Source organism: Sinocyclocheilus grahami, unplaced genomic scaffold (genome assembly GCF_001515645.1).
Source record: "Sinocyclocheilus grahami isolate Dianchi unplaced genomic scaffold, SAMN03320097.WGS_v1.1 scaffold566.1, whole genome shotgun sequence".
NCBI classification, from domain to species: domain Eukaryota; kingdom Metazoa; phylum Chordata; class Actinopteri; order Cypriniformes; family Cyprinidae; genus Sinocyclocheilus; species Sinocyclocheilus grahami.
Window position 1 is genome coordinate 925,628 of NW_015505745.1, and position 20,282 is coordinate 945,909.

Here is a 20,282-nt window from a genome sequence, read left to right on the forward strand (position 1 = left end):
TTCCCCCTCCGGCACACCCCCTAACTCCACCCCCACCCCCCCCCCCCCCGATGTCATCGTCCATCGCAATGTTTCACTGTAGACATCATTCGATGCCAATTTTTTAGACATCGCCCAACCCTAATACATTGATGAATAGAAAGTTCAGCAGAACAGTATTTATTTGAAACAAAAATCTTTTGTAACATTGTAAATGGCTTAACTATTACTTTTGATTAATTTAATGCATCCTTGCTGAATGAAAGTAATTTCTTTCAAAAAAAATAAAAAATAAAATTTGTGTCCAAGAATAAGAAAGGTAAACTGCAGGACTAATTTGGCAGAAAAAAAATTATAATAATATTTTAACAGAAACACTCTTTTTCTCAATAAATATTAATAACGGATTATGCTTTCCTTTCAAGAATTTCCTTCTATTAATAAAAGCCAATAAATAAGCATCAGTGACCCAGGTGGTCCTACAAGGAAGAAGCCCATTGCATAATCTGACATGGCATTATTTTTCAGTTAAACATGTCAATTTACTCATTTTCTGCTTATTTTCATAAACAGAAACAGTGAAATATTCATTGACAAGGATGTCAATAGATCAGTCTGGCCTATGTATCAGTCTGTCACTAATCTGCACTTCTCTTCCTCTCTCATCCTTCAGTAAGTTGGGAGTCTGAGGCTCTTTGACTGGTGCTGTTGTTGGTGCTGGCTGCCAGGTCATGAAGATTCGCTGGTCGAGGAAGGTGGCTTTACTGGCCAAGGTCTGCTTCCTCTTTTCTCTGCTGTGGCTCTTCTACCTTCTTCTAGTTCGTTCGTCCCCTCAATCTCTTCCTGATAAAGATGGTCAACATGACATCCTGGTCCGTGACCTTCCGTCCATTAAGGCGGAGGACTCTGACAGCCTCCTGCGGCCCGTTTATGAGAAGCAAACGCCAGACCCCCGTGCTCCTGGAGAATATGGCCGAGCCACTCGATTGACCCTCAGCCCCGAGGAGAAGAAAGAGGAGGAGGCCAGCATTGAGCGCTATGCCATTAATATTTTCATCAGTGACAAGATATCTCTCCATCGCCATATTCAAGACAACAGGATGCATGAGTATGTCTGTCACACCTTACCTCACATTGATGGGCTCATTACACACCCTACCACCTAGCAACACCTTAGAAACCACATAGTAAGATGCTAAATTCACTGTAGTAACTGTAAAGCAAGTGTCCTGACAACTATTTAGCAACCAGAGAACACCCTAGCAAACACAGAGAAACAAAACACTTGTGAAAAACACTTTGAGCACCTTAGTAACTGTATAGCAAAGCCCTGGCAACCACCTAGCAACCAGCCAGAATACTCTAGCAACCACACAGCAAAATGCACCTTAGTAACTCGATAGCAAAGTCCTGGCAACCACCTAGCAAAGCCATAGCAACCATTCTGAACATCCTAGCAATCGCACAGCAACATGCCTCTTAGTAACTGTAACACGTTTGTAGGTCGGGAAGAAGGAGGCGGGAACCGGCGGACATTCAAAGGAACTTTAATAATAAAATAAACACAAAATAGCGCGACAGCCCCTCGCAGACGACTGTCGCGCACAAACGAAACCAAAACGCAAAATAAACTCCAGGCCTGGTCCTCTCTCGTCTTTCACTGTCGTCACTCCTTCTTTGTATCCTTCCGGAGCTCCTCCGTGAGACTCCAGACTGGTGAGTGGTGCAGGTGTCGCGCATTAGCAATTACGCCACCGGCCCCGCCCCTCTCGTCACATACCCCCATCGCCCCTCGCAGGCCGGGGGGTACTCCCGAGACTGCGCTCTACCCCCCCCGATCACGGCGGACGCGGCGTACCTGGGGGTAAAGTCAGACAGACAAGGTGAGAGAAAAGGAGACAGAAGGATGAGGAGAGACACAGATGAGAGAGGGGAGAAAAAAAAAAATCTTGTTCCGGTTCCCAGACACACTGCCGCTCGGCCCTCCACCAGCTGGGTGAGCTCTTCTGCGATGCTAGGCGGTGGCACTGGACAGCCCTCGGTGGACGGCAGGACACTCCTCCACCGCCCAGTGGACGGCGACGGCTCCTCCGCGTTTGGGCAGCCAGCAGGAGTCCCCCGTTCCCTGCTCCTCCCCATCATGACCCTAGAAACTGCTTAGCAACATTCTAACAACACTCATAACTCCTTATTAACTATAGTAAAGCACCTAGAAATGCCATAACAATGGCACAGAACAACCTAGCAACTACACAGCAACATGTAACTGTAGCTGTATAACAAAGCCCTGGCAACCATCTAGCAAAGCCATAGCAACCATCCTGTACACCCTACTAAACATACAGCAACATGCTTCTTAGTAACTGTATATTAAAACCCTGGCAACCACCTAGCAATGCCTTAGCAACTGCATAGCAACATTCTAACAATTCAGAACACCTCAATAACTATAGCAAAGCACATAGTAACCACCCAGAACACCTTACCAACCACACAGCAGCATGTAACTGTAACTGTATTGCATCCCTGGCAACCACCTAGCAATGGTTTAGCAACCATTCAGAACATCCCAGAAACTACATAGCAACATGCTAAAAACATTCTGAACACCTTAGTAATTAGAAAAGCCCTGACAACTACCAAGCAATGCTTTAGCAACCACCCAGAACACCCTAGCAACCACTTAGCAACATCTTGGCAGTCATAGAACACAAATGTGTAGCAATTCACTAAGAAAACACTGTGAACACCTTAGTAACTATATAGAAAAGCCCTGACAACCACCTAGCAACTCTTTAGCAACCACCCAGAACACCCTAGCAACCACTTAGCAACATCTTGGCAGTCATAGAACACAAATGTGTAGCAATTCACTAAGAAAACACTGTGAACACCTTATTAACTATAGAAAAGCCCTGACAACCACCTAGCAACACCTTAGCAACCACCCAGAACACCCTAGCAACCGCGCAACAACATGTGTCTGTATAGCAAAGTCTGGGCAACCAAGAACAATTTTCTCGAGAAAATTCTCTGTTCTTGCTATTGCAATGATGTTTACAGAGAAAAATAAATGCTGTTATACTGCATTACAATAAACATGAAAAATAAGCAAGAAAGGTGCTTTTTCACTTTGTGAAGAATTAAAATGATGTTCTGAATAGTGATTCCTTTAGGGGATTTCTACACTTCAGTCCACCTCACCTGTTTACAGATGTTGTCTGTTGTCTGAAATGAACCCATTGCCTGCAGCCAGACAACATGATTGAAAAACCAACAACAATAGAAAACAGAGCTGGGAGGGTTTCTCAGAACAGCAGTGCTTTTGTATGAGAATAATTGTTTCATGGCTTTTGTCACACAAAAATGAGTAGGGTTCAAGCTGCTGCTCTGAAAAGAGAAAGTGTCCCCTAGTAAGACGAGAAGTGAAACAAATTGGATGCGTTTCCCCCTGCGCTTCAACTGCGCTCCGGTTGCCACATCACAGGCTCTTCTGGAGATCACACACAGCAGTAGCACAATTCCTTGGCATCGGTAGGGATTTTATCTGTTGATGTGAAGTTCTTTTGCTTGCTTTCTGAAATAACTTTCAGGCAAGCTAGTTCTTGTCAAAGACTTAAGCATTACTGCCAGAAATGTTATGCTGTGGATTGTTTTCTTCTCTCTTTGTAGGGATAATTATTGAACATTTGCTCAAATATAGTTGCTGTCAGTGAATGTAGAGTCTCTAAATATTTGTGGTGAGGAACATAATGACTCTGACTTTATTCAGAATCCTTGCTGAATCAATTTTTAACGCCATCTTCGCCATCAACACCCCAGTTTTTTTTTAATCAGTTATATAAATTTTTTCTAATTGTATTGGTTGTATGTTGGTAAAATAGCTTCATTGTAGTATAAATCACAAGTCACATACTCTTAAGGCTGCATTTATTTGATGAAAAATACTGTAAAAACAGTAATTTTGTGAAATATTACAATTTAAAAATAACTTTTCTGTTTTAAAACCTTCTTAAATGTATTTTATCATTTATTTGAAGAATAATGTTTTATTGTAAGATGAATTTCAACAGCTATTATTCTAGTCCGTGTCACATGATCATTCAGAAATCATTCTGATATTCTGGTTTGGTGCTCAAGAAACATTTATAACATTTTTGTGGAAACTGTGAAAATGTAATTTTCTTTTCTTTGGTGAATAGAAAGTTCAAAAGAACAGCATTTGTTTGAAATAGTCATCTTTTGAGCTTTTGTAACATAAATGTTTTAACTGTCACGTTTGATCAATTCAATGCATCCTGGCTGAATAAAAGTATTAATGTCTTTCAATTTTGAATGGTAGTGTACATTAAATGATGAGTACCTGCAATTTCAAAGTATAGTTCACTGTCCTTCCATCTCTGTCTTAAAGGGTCTAAAACAGTTTCTCGTAATGCTGTAAAAACATCTCTGGCATGTCTGTTCATCTCCCACCTCTCATTCAACACTGTTTGTTTACAGAGAATCTGTCTATGAACCAGAAATAGTCATTTACAGATTTTGGATTTGAGGAATGAAGATCAAAGAACAGAGGACAAAACGGTCTTGTTTTATGAATTGAATATGACATTTATTAATAGACTATGCATCTTTTTTGATTCCTTTTTCATTCCATAATAATTCATAATTGTCATGTGAAACATTATAAGCAGTCATTCAGAATACTGCAGGATGAGCATATGGTGTCAGTTTCACAGCGTTGTCAGGTTCCTCTATGTTTTAGATATTCTCATTTGCATGCTATTATGTGTAGTGTGTAACTCAGGAAGCTGTTTGTCTAAACCACATGTTTTGAATATATGCCAATTTGCTTAACCGTCTGATTAGTTCTCTTTTTTTAATGCTAGATGCAAAGCTAAGAAGTACAACATCCGTCGTCTGCCTACAACATCAGTGGTAATAGCATTTTATAATGAGGCCTGGTCCACTTTACTCAGAACCATCCATAGTGTGCTGGAGATGACACCAGCCGTCCTACTGAAAGAGGTCATACTTGTGGATGACTTTAGCGACAGAGGTGAGGGGACGCTTTCTAGGCAGTTTTCACAGAAATGTATAATTCCACCAGACTAATTTAAAGCCTTTTCCATCCTAGAGGATTTGTCTTATCCTGATTGGTCAGCTTTGCCACAACCAATTAACATGCAAATAATTTTTTTGGAAGCAACGGAAGATATTGAGTCTATTAGGTGCTACACTGATGAATGAATACAGATGAATAACAAAACCATATTACATTTAATATTACTTTTTATATAATGTTGATTTACTTTTAAAAGATTAACCAACTTAAATGACTAATTTTGTACGATGGACCCAGAAAAACGTTTACAATTTTTATCACAACTACGTTTAAAGATTTTTTTATAGATTTTTATATGTAAAAGTGTTTCTGAGTGTTTCTTTTCCTTTTGAATTTTATTTAAAAAAAACTTATCTATTATATTGTTTGTTAAATGTTGAATCTCTATCTTTAATGTAATAGCCTGTGAAGCTGATTTGTAAATATTTATTTCATTTAAATACAACCAAATACAAACTTGTCAGTATTTGCGTTGAAAAATGCTCACACATTTGCCCGTGTTTGCATATTTTATACTTTCTCGGCAAAGCTCTGGACAGTAAGTTAGCTATAGATATTATTCCATATCGGTTCTTACATTTGTTGAAATAAAAACTCAATCTGGACATCTCTAGTAAATCAGTTGTTTTCCTGTGCTTTGCCATTATCTGTTGGATCCTGATAAAAAGTTTCACTTTTTCTTTTGCATGAGTTACAGGCTATCTGAAGTCACAGCTGGCTCAGTATGTCAGTAACCTGGAGCGTGTTCGCCTCATTCGCACCAAAAAAAGAGAAGGTCTGGTACGGGCCCGGCTCATTGGCGCCACCTACGCTACAGGACACGTGCTCACTTTCCTTGACTGCCACTGTGAGTGTGTGCCTGGCTGGATTGAGCCACTGCTGGAAAGGTGTGACTTTAAAAATTATTATTATTTTTTTACTAAATTCAATTCTAACATAGAAACACTCCCATAATCCACAGCAACAAGTTTGTAAAGTGTAATGCTCTTTTTTTTTATTGTCTTTTCCCTCAGAATTGCTGATAATGAGAGCACCATCATATGTCCAGTGATTGACACCATTGACTGGAACACATTTGAGTTCTACATGCAGACAGCTGAGCCGATGGTGGGCGGCTTTGACTGGAGGCTGACATTCCAGTGGCATGCCGTGCCTGAAATGGATCGCAAGATACGCAAATCCAGAATTGACCCCATTAGGTTGGTTTCTAGTCAACTTGTCCAAATCCAGTGTGGTTTTCTTGACAATTTAAGAAACAGATTAGAAATGTTTAAAGGGATAGTCATACTCACCAGTATGTTGTTTCAATTCTGTTATTCTGTGGAACAAAAAAGGAGAAATCGGACAAAATGACTGTATTTTACACTATTATTATTATTTATATCAATATATATTAGTGCTGTCAAACAATTAATCGCATCCAAAATAAAAAATTTTGTTTACATATCATATGTGTGTGTACTGTGTATATTTATATATAAATACACACACATGCACGTATATATTTTGAAAATATTTACATGCATATATTTATATTTATATAATTTATTTTATATATAAATATATTTAATATATAAACATAACCTATTCGTCTTAAATATGTACGTGCATGTGTGTGTATTTATATATACATAATAAATATACACAGTACACACCCATATATTATGTAAAGAAAAACTTTTATTTTGCATGCGATTAATCATTTGACAGCGCTAATATATATATACATTTTTTTTCTAATGTAGCACTCCATATTGGATATTTATATCGAATGGTATTGAATATTTATTTGTTCATTCTTATTTCTTCTATTTTTGCAATTAGATTATTTTTGCTGTCATCCAGTGCTCACTTAAAGTTAATATTTACCTTTGGCAAATCTTGAAATGAATATCCATTCTTCTTACTGTACATTCTAATGTTGTGAAATCTAAATTCACTGATTTTATTATTTTACATTTTTTTTATTTTTAATTTAGACAAAATAGTAATTTAATACTGGTGATTTATCGGTTGTCAGCCATAACTTGATCATAAAATAATTATATAAATAATTATCCAAAATTTTAATTTTGGAGCATTCCTAAATAAAATTCATAAGGTTTTGGAATGACATAAGATAACTGTTCCTTTAATACATTTGGGTGTCTTTTCCTTCCAGGAAAAACTTTTTAAAGTTATTTTCACAAGGAAATGGACTGCAATAGAATTGCAGTGATATTGTGTTGATTGAATTCAGTTGCAGTGCAGTGAATAGACTATATTTTAATGCTCAGACCTAGGGGTACTTTCAAATACTGTCCAGTTCTGCACTAGATTTCTCTCCAGGCTCATCCGAGGGCAGCCCTAGAGGCGCTCAATGAAAACTAAGAAGCACTTGCCTGCTAGAAAATTGGTGCTAGGGAATATCTCCGATGAATTGCCAATGCTCTGCCGCTTTTCGTTTCACAGGTCTCCCACAATGGCAGGGGGCCTATTTGCCGTCAGCAAGGCCTACTTTGAGTATCTGGGCACTTATGACATGGGCATGGAGGTCTGGGGAGGAGAGAATCTGGAACTTTCTTTCCGGGTAAGACTCCTGTATTCTGTTTTCACGTTACCTTTTGTACTGATAATTTGCATAGGCTTACCATCGGAGCGTGTCGACGGGCTCTTGGTAGCATGAGAAACTGAGAGCCACTGTTTATAATTAGACACATCTCTCATATTGGATTTCTTTTTTAGCCTATACCTAAAAATGAAGATTGATAGTTTATACCATGGAGTAGTCTTGTATGCGTATGGGAACGGAATACAATGCTGTATCTTCCAGGGCCGTATGATGTTCATGTATAAATGATGTGCTGTGAATTGGTATACAAAAGCATGTGGGAAATAAAGCTGGAAAATGGATAAAAAAGGATTATTGTTTTGGTGTCTTAGCAGATCTAAAGTGCTGTTACATCATGTTTAATTTCTGAACATTCCAATAAATTCAGACGATCTAACTTTGTACACTGAAAAGAGTTTGTTCAAAAAGATGAGTTGAATCTCATTAAATACATGATGATGCTCTAGAAAAATGCTGTTATTAGCTTTCATTTTAAAACTAATGCGTGTCATTTTTTTCAGTGTTAAAATACTTTCTTGTGTCCTATTTTAATATGCAGAAATATAAATAAGTCAATCAAACTTTAGGTTGATTGTAGGTTGATAGCCCGACGCAGCCTGTTTGAAAATAACATTTATTTTTCCCATGAATTATTTGCAATTACTAATCAATTATTTATAAATAAAATATTTATTATTTTTAATGTTTATTTATTATTGTTGTGACACCAGTGGTAAAGAAATTATATACGTCACTGTTATTATAATTATGAATAATATAATATGTTTTATGTAATAAAAATTTAGCACCATTTATTACAAATATTTGTTCAGTATATTTCTTTTGTGTTAAAATAGAAAAGACCTACAATGTCTTAGTCTTCTTTTAAATCAGAAATTCACTTTGATCTCTTTTAGGATTTGATTGGCTATATGAAATTTTATTGCATGATTGTTGCTTCATTTGAAACATTTTGTTAATTTTTTTTAAACTATATTTTGTTACTTGCAGGTGTGGCAGTGTGGAGGGTCTTTAGAAATTCACCCATGCTCCCACGTGGGTCACGTGTTCCCCAAGAAAGCGCCGTACTCCCGATCCAACTTCCTTCAGAACACTGTCCGTGCTGCAGAGGTTTGGATGGACTCTTACAAGCAGCACTTCTACAACCGAAACCCTCCAGCATGCAAGGTACACCTCCATCGACTGTGACCTGTTATTGGGCGGCACCTCTTTAATATCCTGTGCCGTTGCATAATCTTAGGTGTACAGCTGTTGTGCTATTTCCTCATTTAACTGCCTCAGCGTTTATCGAGAAAAGTGCTGTTCTTAAAATTGTTAACGCACTCCTGAATGACGCTCAGGTTTTGCTTGAATGCTTCCTGCTCTATCGGTTTACAGTGTTTGTTCTTCCTTTGGCTGTCTTTGAAAAGCTTATTAGCTGACAAAGATAATAAAACTAGGCCAAACATATATTATATCACCCTGGCTGACAAGAATCTGGCATGTAACTCCATATTACTTCGTAGAGAATTTACATTATTAATGACGCGGAGCTGTGATCAAATAATAAATCACTCTCTAGTAGCCACGACACCAGATGCCACAGGCATAAGAATATTTGACCTCTCTGTTTGGCTGCAGTGAGTTGTTCATGTACATCAGGTCTGAATGCAACCACACCCTTTAAAAGCCTAAATTAATATTATCTTATTTACCTGGTGGAGTTTCTTTGACACTTGGATTGTTGGAAGTGTGTCATGGCAGTCCTTATGTCAACATTACAGGAAGTATGTACGTGGCATTCTGTTTGGTAGAAATGCCGTCCAAGAAGTTTCAACTAATGCCGAGTTCACACTGCACGATTTTAGCCTGATTTTTCACTCGCCGACAGGTTTTGCGAAATCGCAGACAGATGCCCGAAATTGGAGGCAAACCAGTGTTGCCAAATCCACGATTGCCGCCGGTTGTTTTTTATGTCAGCAGGTTGAAGCGACTCCAATAACGTGATATTTACGTCCTGGAATGTGAATTGTACCAGGAGAACCCCGCCAAAAAATTTGTATTTTATCCCCCGAACGGGTTTTGAGTAGCGAAAACCTAGCAACCCTGCACCAGACAGAGCTGTCGGAGATTCTTCCTATTGTAAAGTCATGCAGTGTGTAACCTCCTGTCGTCGTTCCATCGTGCAGTGTGAACACAGCAACAACTGAATGCTACCCCAGATAGTCGTTCAGTGTGAAACTAACAGTGATGCGACGTCTTTGGAAATCATGCAGTGTGAACTCGGCATTAGGTATAACAAAGTTAATGTCAACAAAGTTGTCAATCTTGTCATGCAAAATAGAACAAACAAACACACATTAGCTTTAATAACATTCAAGACAATTAGAGTGCTATGACAATTCGTTCCACACTTCCACTAAATAATGTCAACTTTGCCTTGAGGCCTGATATTTCTTTGCTCCTGTAGGAATCGTATGGGGATATATCTGAAAGGATTGTGCTGCGAAAGCGGCTTCAGTGTAAGAGTTTTGAATGGTACCTGCAGAACATCTACCCCGGTCTGCATGTGCCAGAGGACAGGCCTGGTTGGCACGGAGCGGTAAGTGACTAATTTAATCTAATCTAATTTCCTCCGAAATACTTTTAATGTCATTCTCTCAATTTTTTCCCCCACTGGTTTTACATATGTTCTGGTTCCTGGTGTAGGTGCGTAGTGCTGGAGTTCACTCTGAATGTCTGGACTATAACGCCCCGGACCACAACCCCACAGGAGCTCACCTTTCCCTGTTCGGCTGCCATGGTCAAGGTGGTAATCAGGTAGCTAACATCAATATTACGTTTATGCTTTCTCTTACCCCAGTGGTTTGCGACTCCCTCCATAATTTGATCAGAAATTTGGCCAAATGTTTTAACACTTAAGATTGAATAATGAAAAAAAAAAATTACTTTTATTTATTCTGACGAAAGTGACTTACAAATGTTGAAAAACAAGCAACTTATCATTAAGCAGACAACAGTTTTAGGGACAATGCTACATTAAACGTTTCGGTGATAGGGTTCCATTTGTTAACATTAGTTAACTACATTAATTAACATAAACTACCCGTGAAAACGTCTTCTAAAGCATTCATAAATCTTAATGTTAATTTCAACATTGACTAATACATTTTTAAAATCAAAAGTTGTGTCTGTTATTATTATTTAACAAACCAGACATGAACTAACAATGAACAGTTGTATTGTTATTTTATTTAACAAAAATGAATAAATACTGTAACAAATGTATTGCTCTTTATTAGTTAATGTGAGTTGACTAATGTTAAAGGGGTCCTATTATGCTCTTTTACAAAGTCTTGATTTTGGTGTACTAGAACAGGCTCTTATACTAGGTTGTTCGAAAAACACATTATTTTTCACATATTTTACATTATTACAACACCTCTCTCCCCAGTCTGGCATGAATGACTCGAATAGTTCCTGAATCAAATGAAGGCTCGCCTTCATAAAAACCAAATGTGCTGTGATTGGTTAGCTGGGCCAGTGTGTGTTGTGATTGGCAGCACTCGGCGCCTGGTCGGGAAATGTCACGCCCCTTACCATAGCCACCTGTGAGCTTCAGTGTAAATATTGCGTCAAAATCAAATCAATTTGAGTGCGATTTAAACCCGGATGATTGTAACCCCTCTAAGTTCGTCTGCCTTGGAAAAGCTAGCGTGTCTCCGACACAGTGATAACACTCGTTGCCTTCTCTAGTGCAGCTCAACCAGGTCTTGTCCCATTCGTCAATATTTGTGATATCACAAAGCCCGGAAAATATGCATTGTAGTCCAAACGAGTCGTTCGTCGTAGTTTTTGAAAAGTGATTTCTGTTAAATAAAATATCTCCTTTTGAAGTGGACTTTGAGCTTTGTATCTTTGCAGATCTTTTTCATGCTCAAACAGCAACATTACAGACTAACTAAAGTTGAAGAAAAAGTGAAAAAGCATAATAGGACGCCTTTAAATAATGAATCTTATTGTAAAGTGTAACCAATGTTTTTGCTGGAAAAATTTGGAAAAAAATGTCATATAATTCTGTGTCTGTTCTTTCTGTTTTCGCAGTTTTGTTGAATAATAAAAATCATCAAAACATATTTTTATCACTAGGCCTACATTGTTTCCACAGAATACAATATTAAAACATTTTGATCATTTTTCATAACATTTAATAGCATTTAATTATGGTAATTGACGCTTAAAATATCCATAAATAAATAAACGTATAAAGACAGTATTGTTTTGCATATGATATGTGCATAATATTTTAAAATGTATCATTCAGCCATATGATTTTCTGAACACAAAAGGAGATAAAGGATGAAATGATAGTGAATGTGACATTCAAGCTCTAAGTATATAACAGCACCATTAAAGTGTTTCTCGTGACTCGTGTGCTATATTTCTAGTCTTCTGAAGGCATAAAATAGCTTTGTGTGACAAACAGACTGAAATTTCAAATCAAATCTAACACCGTGGTACATGCTTATGTAAATGAAATGCATATGAGCACACCATATGAGCAGAATATAGTGGAGGAGAAAGAGTTCATTGGTTCTCACATGTATCAACAATATGGCAAATTGGAATTTGAGGAAGTGAATGAGATTTGAAAATAGCCTCCCACAGGGACTTCACTTCACACTTTGGAAGCTGCTGTCTTACCCCACAGCCTGACGTCTCTAAAATGGATTAAAGGGGGCTTTCTATTAATGCCAGAGCTATCGAGTAACTTTAAAAATGAGCATGAGGTGCATTTCACTTCCAGTTATATAACACCTAAGACAACAGATGCTGCAGATCCTTCAGACCCTGTTTGTTGCGTTTGCAGTGAAACAAAGCAAGCTTTATTTGTGCTGAAATATAATCCATGCTGAGATGTGCTGCCCTTCTGAGGTTTGTTATTTTTCTAGTATCACAGTTGGAGAAATGAATAAGTTGCAGAGGATGTATATTTAATGGAAAGGGAAGCCTGCACATGTGTATGGTAGCTTATGTCACCGCTGTGCATCAAGGGACTCTGAAGTAGCACCATGTGTGTGGAAATCAATGTTTCCACAGCCAAGGCTGAAAAGGAAACCTTAGCCACTTCTGCTCAAAGATCAGAAGAATGATAGACGTCTGTATGAAATATACATGTGGCCAGTGAGACTAATGGTGACTGTTTGAACCAGACAGGAGCCTTCTCTTCACTGAGGTCACATCTGGCCATCTGATAAACACGGAGTTATTTCTCTAAATAGCTTTTTAGGTTCTTCCAGCCTGGTTTTTATTCCAGCTTCCGAACCTTTTCCTTGAAGGATCTACTTCTGATCTGCTTGGAGAAATTATTTGCTTATGAACTTTGATTGTTAATAACATCCGTGCAAACATCCTGTACAATGGGTATAGAAAAGAATCACCCCCCTTTAAAATAATCTAATTTTGTTGCTTTGCAGACTGAAATAAAGACGGACACAGTTTTTGTTTTAGCCAGCTGTATTTACTCAGTGCAACCTATAACATCCAAGATATAACTCCAACATGTCAGAAAAAATAAACAATCACTGAGTTGGAATAATCATCACCCCCCCCTCCTAAACATGACTTGTAAACTCAATCAGGTGCAGCTAATCACCTTATAAATGCGTACAAAGCCATTTGACTTTCAGCTGTAGTCATTTTGATTAGCTCAGCATGAAAAGAGCTTTCCTGGAGCATTTCAGTCCTTGGTAGTGCAACTGAAGCAAACAATCAACTAGGGCTGCACGATTATGACAAAAATCATAATTGTTGATTATTCCCTTGAAATTGCGATTATTATCACAATTTACATTGAATGATGTTTATACCATTGTTTGGTGCAACTGCATGCCGTATTTTTATGTGAAAATAAACAAGCTGAAAACACTAACTGAAAAACTTTGTGCTTTTCTATAGTATTAAGCCTCAAATGTCAACTATACATCGGATGGGTTTCTTCTTTAATTTATAAAAAAGTAAAAATATGAATGGTATTATAATGTTATACTAAAACAAAAATTAAATGGGAAAAACTCTTAAGATAACACAGAAAGAAAAACCGCATATTAAGCACGCAGAATAACATAAGTGGACTTTGATCGATTGATTTCCAATTTGAACAATTACGTAATTGTGGCATCCATAATTGTAATCGCGATTAGAAATTTGATTAATTATGCAGCCCTACAATCAATTATGGGTGGCAAGGCACTGTCAAAAGATCTCCGGGATAAAGTTGTGGACTATTATTAAGAATTGGAAGGTATTTGGTACAACACAGACCCTCCCTGGATCAAGACGTTGCTCCAAACTGGATGAAAGAGCCAGGACGAAACAGTTGCAGGAATTTATGACAAAGAGTGGCCATTGTGTGCATATGACAACAATATCACAAATTCTCCACAAATGTGGCTTATATGGGAGGGTTGCAAGAAAAAAGCCACTCCTCAAGAAAGGCCACATGCAGTCAACACTGAGCTTTGCCAAAATGCACCTTGAAGATTCTGATGCCACATGGAGCAAATGGATGGGGCAAAATACCTTCAAATTCTTGAGGAAAATCTGCTGCCCTCTGTCAGAAAGTTGTCAATGGGAAGAAGGGTTACCTTCCAGCATGACAATGACCCAAAGCAAAGCACACAGTGGTTAAAGGAGAAAAAGGTGAATGTCCTTGCATGGCCTATTCAGAGCCCAGACTTACATCCCATTGAAAATCTGTGGAATGACTTCAAGACTATGGTCCACAAATGGCCACCATCAAATTTAACTGAACTTGAGCAGTTCTGTAAAGAAGAGTGGACAAATATTGCAAAGTTAGTAGAAACATATCCCAACAGACTAAAGGCTGTAATTAAAGCAAAAGATGGTTCAACAAAATTGACACAATGGGTTGATCGTTTTCCAACTCAATGATTGGGTTTTTTTTTTTTATGTATTTTTTTTTCTGACATGTTGGTTTTATATCTTTCACATGGATGTTATAAGATGCACGGAGTAAATACAGCTGGATAAAACAATCTGTGTAAATCTGCAAAGCAACAAAATTAAGATTATTTTAAAAGGGGGGGGGGGGGTGATTCTTTTCTATATCGTTACATTCCCCTCTTCGGTCTAGGGGATACGGAGCGGAAGTAACAAAGTTAAAAGATGTGATTAAATAAATAAACTATGAGAAATCTCCTTTTCCTCTATCCCAGCTTGTCACTTTCACCACTGATATTTCTAATAAAGGTTCACACAAAACCCTCTATTTAACACCATAAAACAGAAGCATACCCAAATACCAGAAATATACTTAAGTATTTTTATTAAGGGCTTAAAATAAACCCAAAAGAATATATACAGAAAATATACAAATATCAGGGCAATTAATCAACTTAAATAACCAAGGCATGAGGAGAGAGCAAATGCCAAAATAACAAACAAAACAGTCTTACTAAAGGTTATAACAAAATAACTTCCCTGGCAAAAGAAAACAAAATGAAAGACTTTAATCCTACCTCTCTCCCTGACTAAAGAAAAACAGGTGAAAAATTTAGAAGGGGATAAACCCAAATAAATCGGCACCCATCTCCCTACCCGGTTTGACAGAACTAGACTCACAAAGAATCTTAATAGCAATATCGTTGTAACCATTTCACAAGTTGCTTAACAGCAAATAAAACGACCTCTCTGGGATAGCGGATAAGGGACTCCTCCTGAGCTGTGTCTCTCTGCTGCTTTATATCTGTTGCGCGCTGTGTAACAGGGAAATCACGCTGCCGCTAATTGCAATCAGCTGCGGATGATTTGTAGTGCTGCTTGGCAGAGAGCGAGAGAGAGGAGGAGGAGAGAAAAACATGTTACCATATCCCAACATACACAATTACGTCACGGGACATAACAATACCCACTTTATATATATATATATATATATATATATATATATAACAACAAGGTGGTGCCGTGCATGGCTACCTCGGTTTGTAGCTCCTTAGTACTTTTACTATTCTTGTTTGTTTGTCCTGTTTTAAGTAACTTTTTTCCAATCAGCTTAAGCTGCTAGACATCAGAAATAGCACACCAAATAATTTTTTTGCAGACTTTTGAGCATTCAGACATTTTACTGGACATTCTAGTAAGAGGAACTGAAATCCTATACAAGCACTCCAAGTGGCACAAACGAGCGAAGCGCACTGGTGCGCTCGTGAAACACGGACAGCGTGGTTTTAGGACTGAGCATTCATCTGGCGAATCTCCGCTCCCTAGCAAATAAAACAGATGAACAACTACCTGCACAAACAAGGACTTTTTAAACTCTTCTGCGCTTTGCTTCACGGAAATCTGGTTGAATGGAGCCATCCCAGACTGTTTAGAGCGGATCACGTCACAGAGTCGTCGAGAGGCTGTGGATTATGTTTTTATATCAACAACATAAGCAGGTCTACAAAAGTGACAGTTTTAAGATGTGCTGCCTAAAATTGGAAGATTTCTTCATTAATCTCACCCGCAAACTGCCTAAATACAGACAGCACATCACATGCCCCACCAGGGACAGCAATATACTGGACCATTGCTACATACAGTCATGGTCAGAATTATTGGCACCCTTGGTAAATATGATCAAAGAAGGCTGTGAAAATAAATCTCCATTGTTAATCATTTTGATCTTTTATTTAAAAAAAATCACATAAATCTAACCTTTCATTGGAGAATAAGAATTTAATAGGGGGAAATATCATTATGACATAAATGTTTTTCTCTAATACACATTGGACACAATTAACGGCAGCCTTTTATTCAATGCTTTTTGAAACCTCCATTTGGCATAATAACAGCTCTGAGTTTTCTCCTATAATGCCTGATGAGGTTAGAGAGCACCTGACAAGAGATCAGAGACCATTCCTTCATCCAGAATCTCTCCAGACCCTTCAGATTCCCAGCTCCATGATGGTGCTTCTGCTCTTCAGTTCGCCACACTCATTTTCTATAGGGTTCAGGTCAGGGAACTGGAATGACCATAGCAAAAGCTTGGTTTTGTGCCCAGTGACCCATTTTTGTGTTGTTTTTAAGGTTTTTTTTTTGGATTATTGTCCAGTTGGAAGATCCAAACGTGGCCCATTATAAGATTTCTAACAGAGTCAGTCACGTTTTGATTTTTTATCTGTTGGTATTTGATAGAATCAAAGATGCCAAGCATCTAAACAAGATGTCCAGGACCTCCAGCAGAAATGTAGACCCACAACATTAAAAATACAGCAGTATATTTCTTTGTACACATTGGGTACTTTTTATCCCTGTGTGCACCAAACCCATCTTGAGTGTTTGTTGCTAAAAAACCATTTTTTTAGTTACATCTGACAATAGAAGCCAGTCCCATTTGAAGTTCTATATATATATATATATATATATATATATATATATATAACAACAAGGTGGTGCCGTGCATGGCTACCTCGGTTTGTAGCTCCTTAGTACTTTTACTATTCTTGTTTGTTTGTCCTGTTTTAAGTAACTTTTTTCCAATCAGCTTAAGCTGCTAGACATCAGAAATAGCACACCAAATAATTTTTTTGCAGACTTTTGAGCATTCAGACATTTTACTGGACATTCTAGTCAGAGGAACTGCAATCCGATACAAGCGCTCCAAGCAACGCAAACGAGGAAAGCGCACTGGTGCGCTCGTGAAATTCCGACAGCGCGGTATTAGGTCTCCGCTGCCGAGCATTCATCTGGTGAATCTCCGCTCCCTAGCAAATAAAACAGATGAACTACTGTACTACTCCTCATCCACATAAACAAGGACTTTTTCAACTCTGCTGTGCTTTGCTTCACGGAAACCTGGTTGAACGGAGCCATCCCGGACAGCGCATTTCATCTAACAGACTTTCAGCTGTTCAGAGCGGAGTGCGTCACCAAGTCATCAGGAAAAACGAGAGGTGGTGGATTATGTTTTTATATCAATGAAGGCAGGTGTACTGATTTGCTGTCCAAATTTTTACGTTTTCTTTATTAACTATAAGCCTTTTTATTTGCCGAGGGAGTTTTCCTTGTTTATTCTGTTGAGTGCGTACATGCTGGACCACCTACAGTTTGCTTACCGAGCAAACAGGTCTGTGGATGATGCAGTCAACATGGGACTGCACTACATCCTCCATCTGGACAAACCAGGGACTTATGCAAGGATCCTGTTTGTGGACTTCATCTCCGCTTTTAACACCATCATCCCGGATACCCCCCTGATTAAATTGACAGAGCTCTCTGTACCCACCTCCATCTGTCAGTGGATCACCAGCTTCCTGACAGACGGGCAGCAGCTTGTGAGACTGGGAAAACTCACATCCAACACCTGCACCATCAGCACTGGAGCTCCTCAGGGGTGTGTGCTCTCCCCACTGCTCTTCTCCCTCTACACCAGGGATGGGCAACTTCGGTCCTGGAGAGCCACTGTCCTGCAGAGTTTAGCTCCAGCCCTAATCAAACACACCAGTTTCTTCAAGACCACTTGAAAGCTACAGGCAGGTGTGTTTTATTAGGGTTGGAGCTAAACTCTGCAGGACAGTGGCCCTCCAGGACTGAAGTTACTCCTGAAATTTGCAGACGACACCACTGTCATTGGTCTCATCCAGGACGGTGACGAGTCTGCTTGCAGACAAGAGGTTGAGCAGCAGGCTGTCTGGTACAGTCACAACAACCTGGAGCTGAACACACTCAAAACAGTGGAGATGATTGTGGACTTCAGGAGAAACCCCCTGCACTCCCCCCTCTCACCATCATAAACAGCACTGTGGCAGCAGTGGAGTCATTCAGATTCCTGGGCACCACCATCTCACAGGATCTGAAGTTGGACAATCACATTTACTCCATTGTGAAAAAGGCCCAGCAGAGGTTTATATATATATATATATATATATATATATATATAACAACAAGGTGGTGCCGTGCATGGCTACCTCGGTTTGTAGCTCCTTAGTACTTTTACTATTCTTGTTTGTTTGTCCTGTTTTAAGTAACTTTTTTCCAATCAGCTTAAGCTGCTAGACATCAGAAATAGCACACCAAATAATTTTTTTGCAGACTTTTGAGCATTCAGACATTTTACTGGACATTCTAGTCAGAGGAACTGCAATCCGATACAAGCGCTCCAAGCAACGCAAACGAGGAAAGCGCACTGGTGCGCTCGTGAAATTCCGACAGCGCGGTATTAGGTCTCCGCTGCCGAGCATTCATCTGGTGAATCTCCGCTCCCTAGCAAATAAAACAGATGAACTACTGTACTACTCCTCATCCACATAAACAAGGACTTTTTCAACTCTGCTGTGCTTTGCTTCACGGAAACCTGGTTGAACGGAGCCATCCCGGACAGCGCATTTCATCTAACAGACTTTCAGCTGTTCAGAGCGGAGTGCGTCACCAAGTCATCAGGAAAAACGAGAGGTGGTGGATTATGTTTTTATATCAATGAAGGCAGGTGTACTGATTTGCTGTCCAAATTTTTACGTTTTCTTTATTAACTATAAGCCTTTTTATTTGCCGAGGGAGTTTTCCTTGTTTATTCTGTTGAGTGCGTACATGCTGGACCACCTACAGTTTGCTTACCGAGCAAACAGGTCTGTGGATGATGCAGTCAACATGGGACTGCACTACATCCTCCATCTGGACAAACCAGGGACTTATGCAAGGATCCTGTTTGTGGACTTCATCTCCGCTTTTAACACCATCATCCCGGATACCCCCCTGATTAAATTGACAGAGCTCTCTGTACCCACCTCCATCTGTCAGTGGATCACCAGCTTCCTGACAGACGGGCAGCAGCTTGTGAGACTGGGAAAACTCACATCCAACACCTGCACCATCAGCACTGGAGCTCCTCAGGGGTGTGTGCTCTCCCCACTGCTCTTCTCCCTCTACACCAGGGATGGGCAACTTCGGTCCTGGAGAGCCACTGTCCTGCAGAGTTTAGCTCCAGCCCTAATCAAACACACCAGTTTCTTCAAGACCACTTGAAAGCTACAGGCAGGTGTGTTTTATTAGGGTTGGAGCTAAACTCTGCAGGACAGTGGCCCTCCAGGACTGAAGTTACTCCTGAAATTTGCAGACGACACCACTGTCATTGGTCTCATCCAGGACGGTGACGAGTCTGCTTGCAGACAAGAGGTTGAGCAGCAGGCTGTCTGGTACAGTCACAACAACCTGGAGCTGAACACACTCAAAACAGTGGAGATGATTGTGGACTTCAGGAGAAACCCCCTGCACTCCCCCCTCTCACCATCATAAACAGCACTGTGGCAGCAGTGGAGTCATTCAGATTCCTGGGCACCACCATCTCACAGGATCTGAAGTTGGACAATCACATTTACTCCATTGTGAAAAAGGCCCAGCAGAGGTTGTACTTCCTTCGTCAACTGAAAAAGTTCAACCTGCCACAGGCACAGATGACACAGTTTTACTCCGCTGTTATTGAGTCAGTTCTGTGCTCTTCTATAACTGTCTGGTTTGGGTCAGCCACCAAATCAGATATAAGAAGACTGCAACTGACTGTTAGGACAGCTGAAAGGATAATTGGTGTGC

At 39.3% G+C, this 20,282-nt stretch overlaps 1 protein-coding gene across 1 annotated transcript in view; it reads left to right on the forward strand.

The window, feature by feature from the left end:
* Positions 1 to 20,282, forward strand: part of LOC107556401 (polypeptide N-acetylgalactosaminyltransferase 4-like) — a 32,162-nt gene that overhangs the window by 8,630 nt on the left and 3,250 nt on the right. The window contains exons 2-9 of the mRNA XM_016239511.1: positions 653 to 1,087; positions 4,866 to 5,035; positions 5,799 to 5,988; positions 6,115 to 6,300; positions 7,553 to 7,670; positions 8,703 to 8,879; positions 10,162 to 10,293; positions 10,401 to 10,511. Coding sequence (XP_016094997.1) covers positions 711 to 1,087; positions 4,866 to 5,035; positions 5,799 to 5,988; positions 6,115 to 6,300; positions 7,553 to 7,670; positions 8,703 to 8,879; positions 10,162 to 10,293; positions 10,401 to 10,511 — 1,461 coding nt within the window. The 5' untranslated portion in view covers positions 653 to 710. The remainder of the gene's footprint in view (positions 1 to 652; positions 1,088 to 4,865; positions 5,036 to 5,798; positions 5,989 to 6,114; positions 6,301 to 7,552; positions 7,671 to 8,702; positions 8,880 to 10,161; positions 10,294 to 10,400; positions 10,512 to 20,282) is intronic.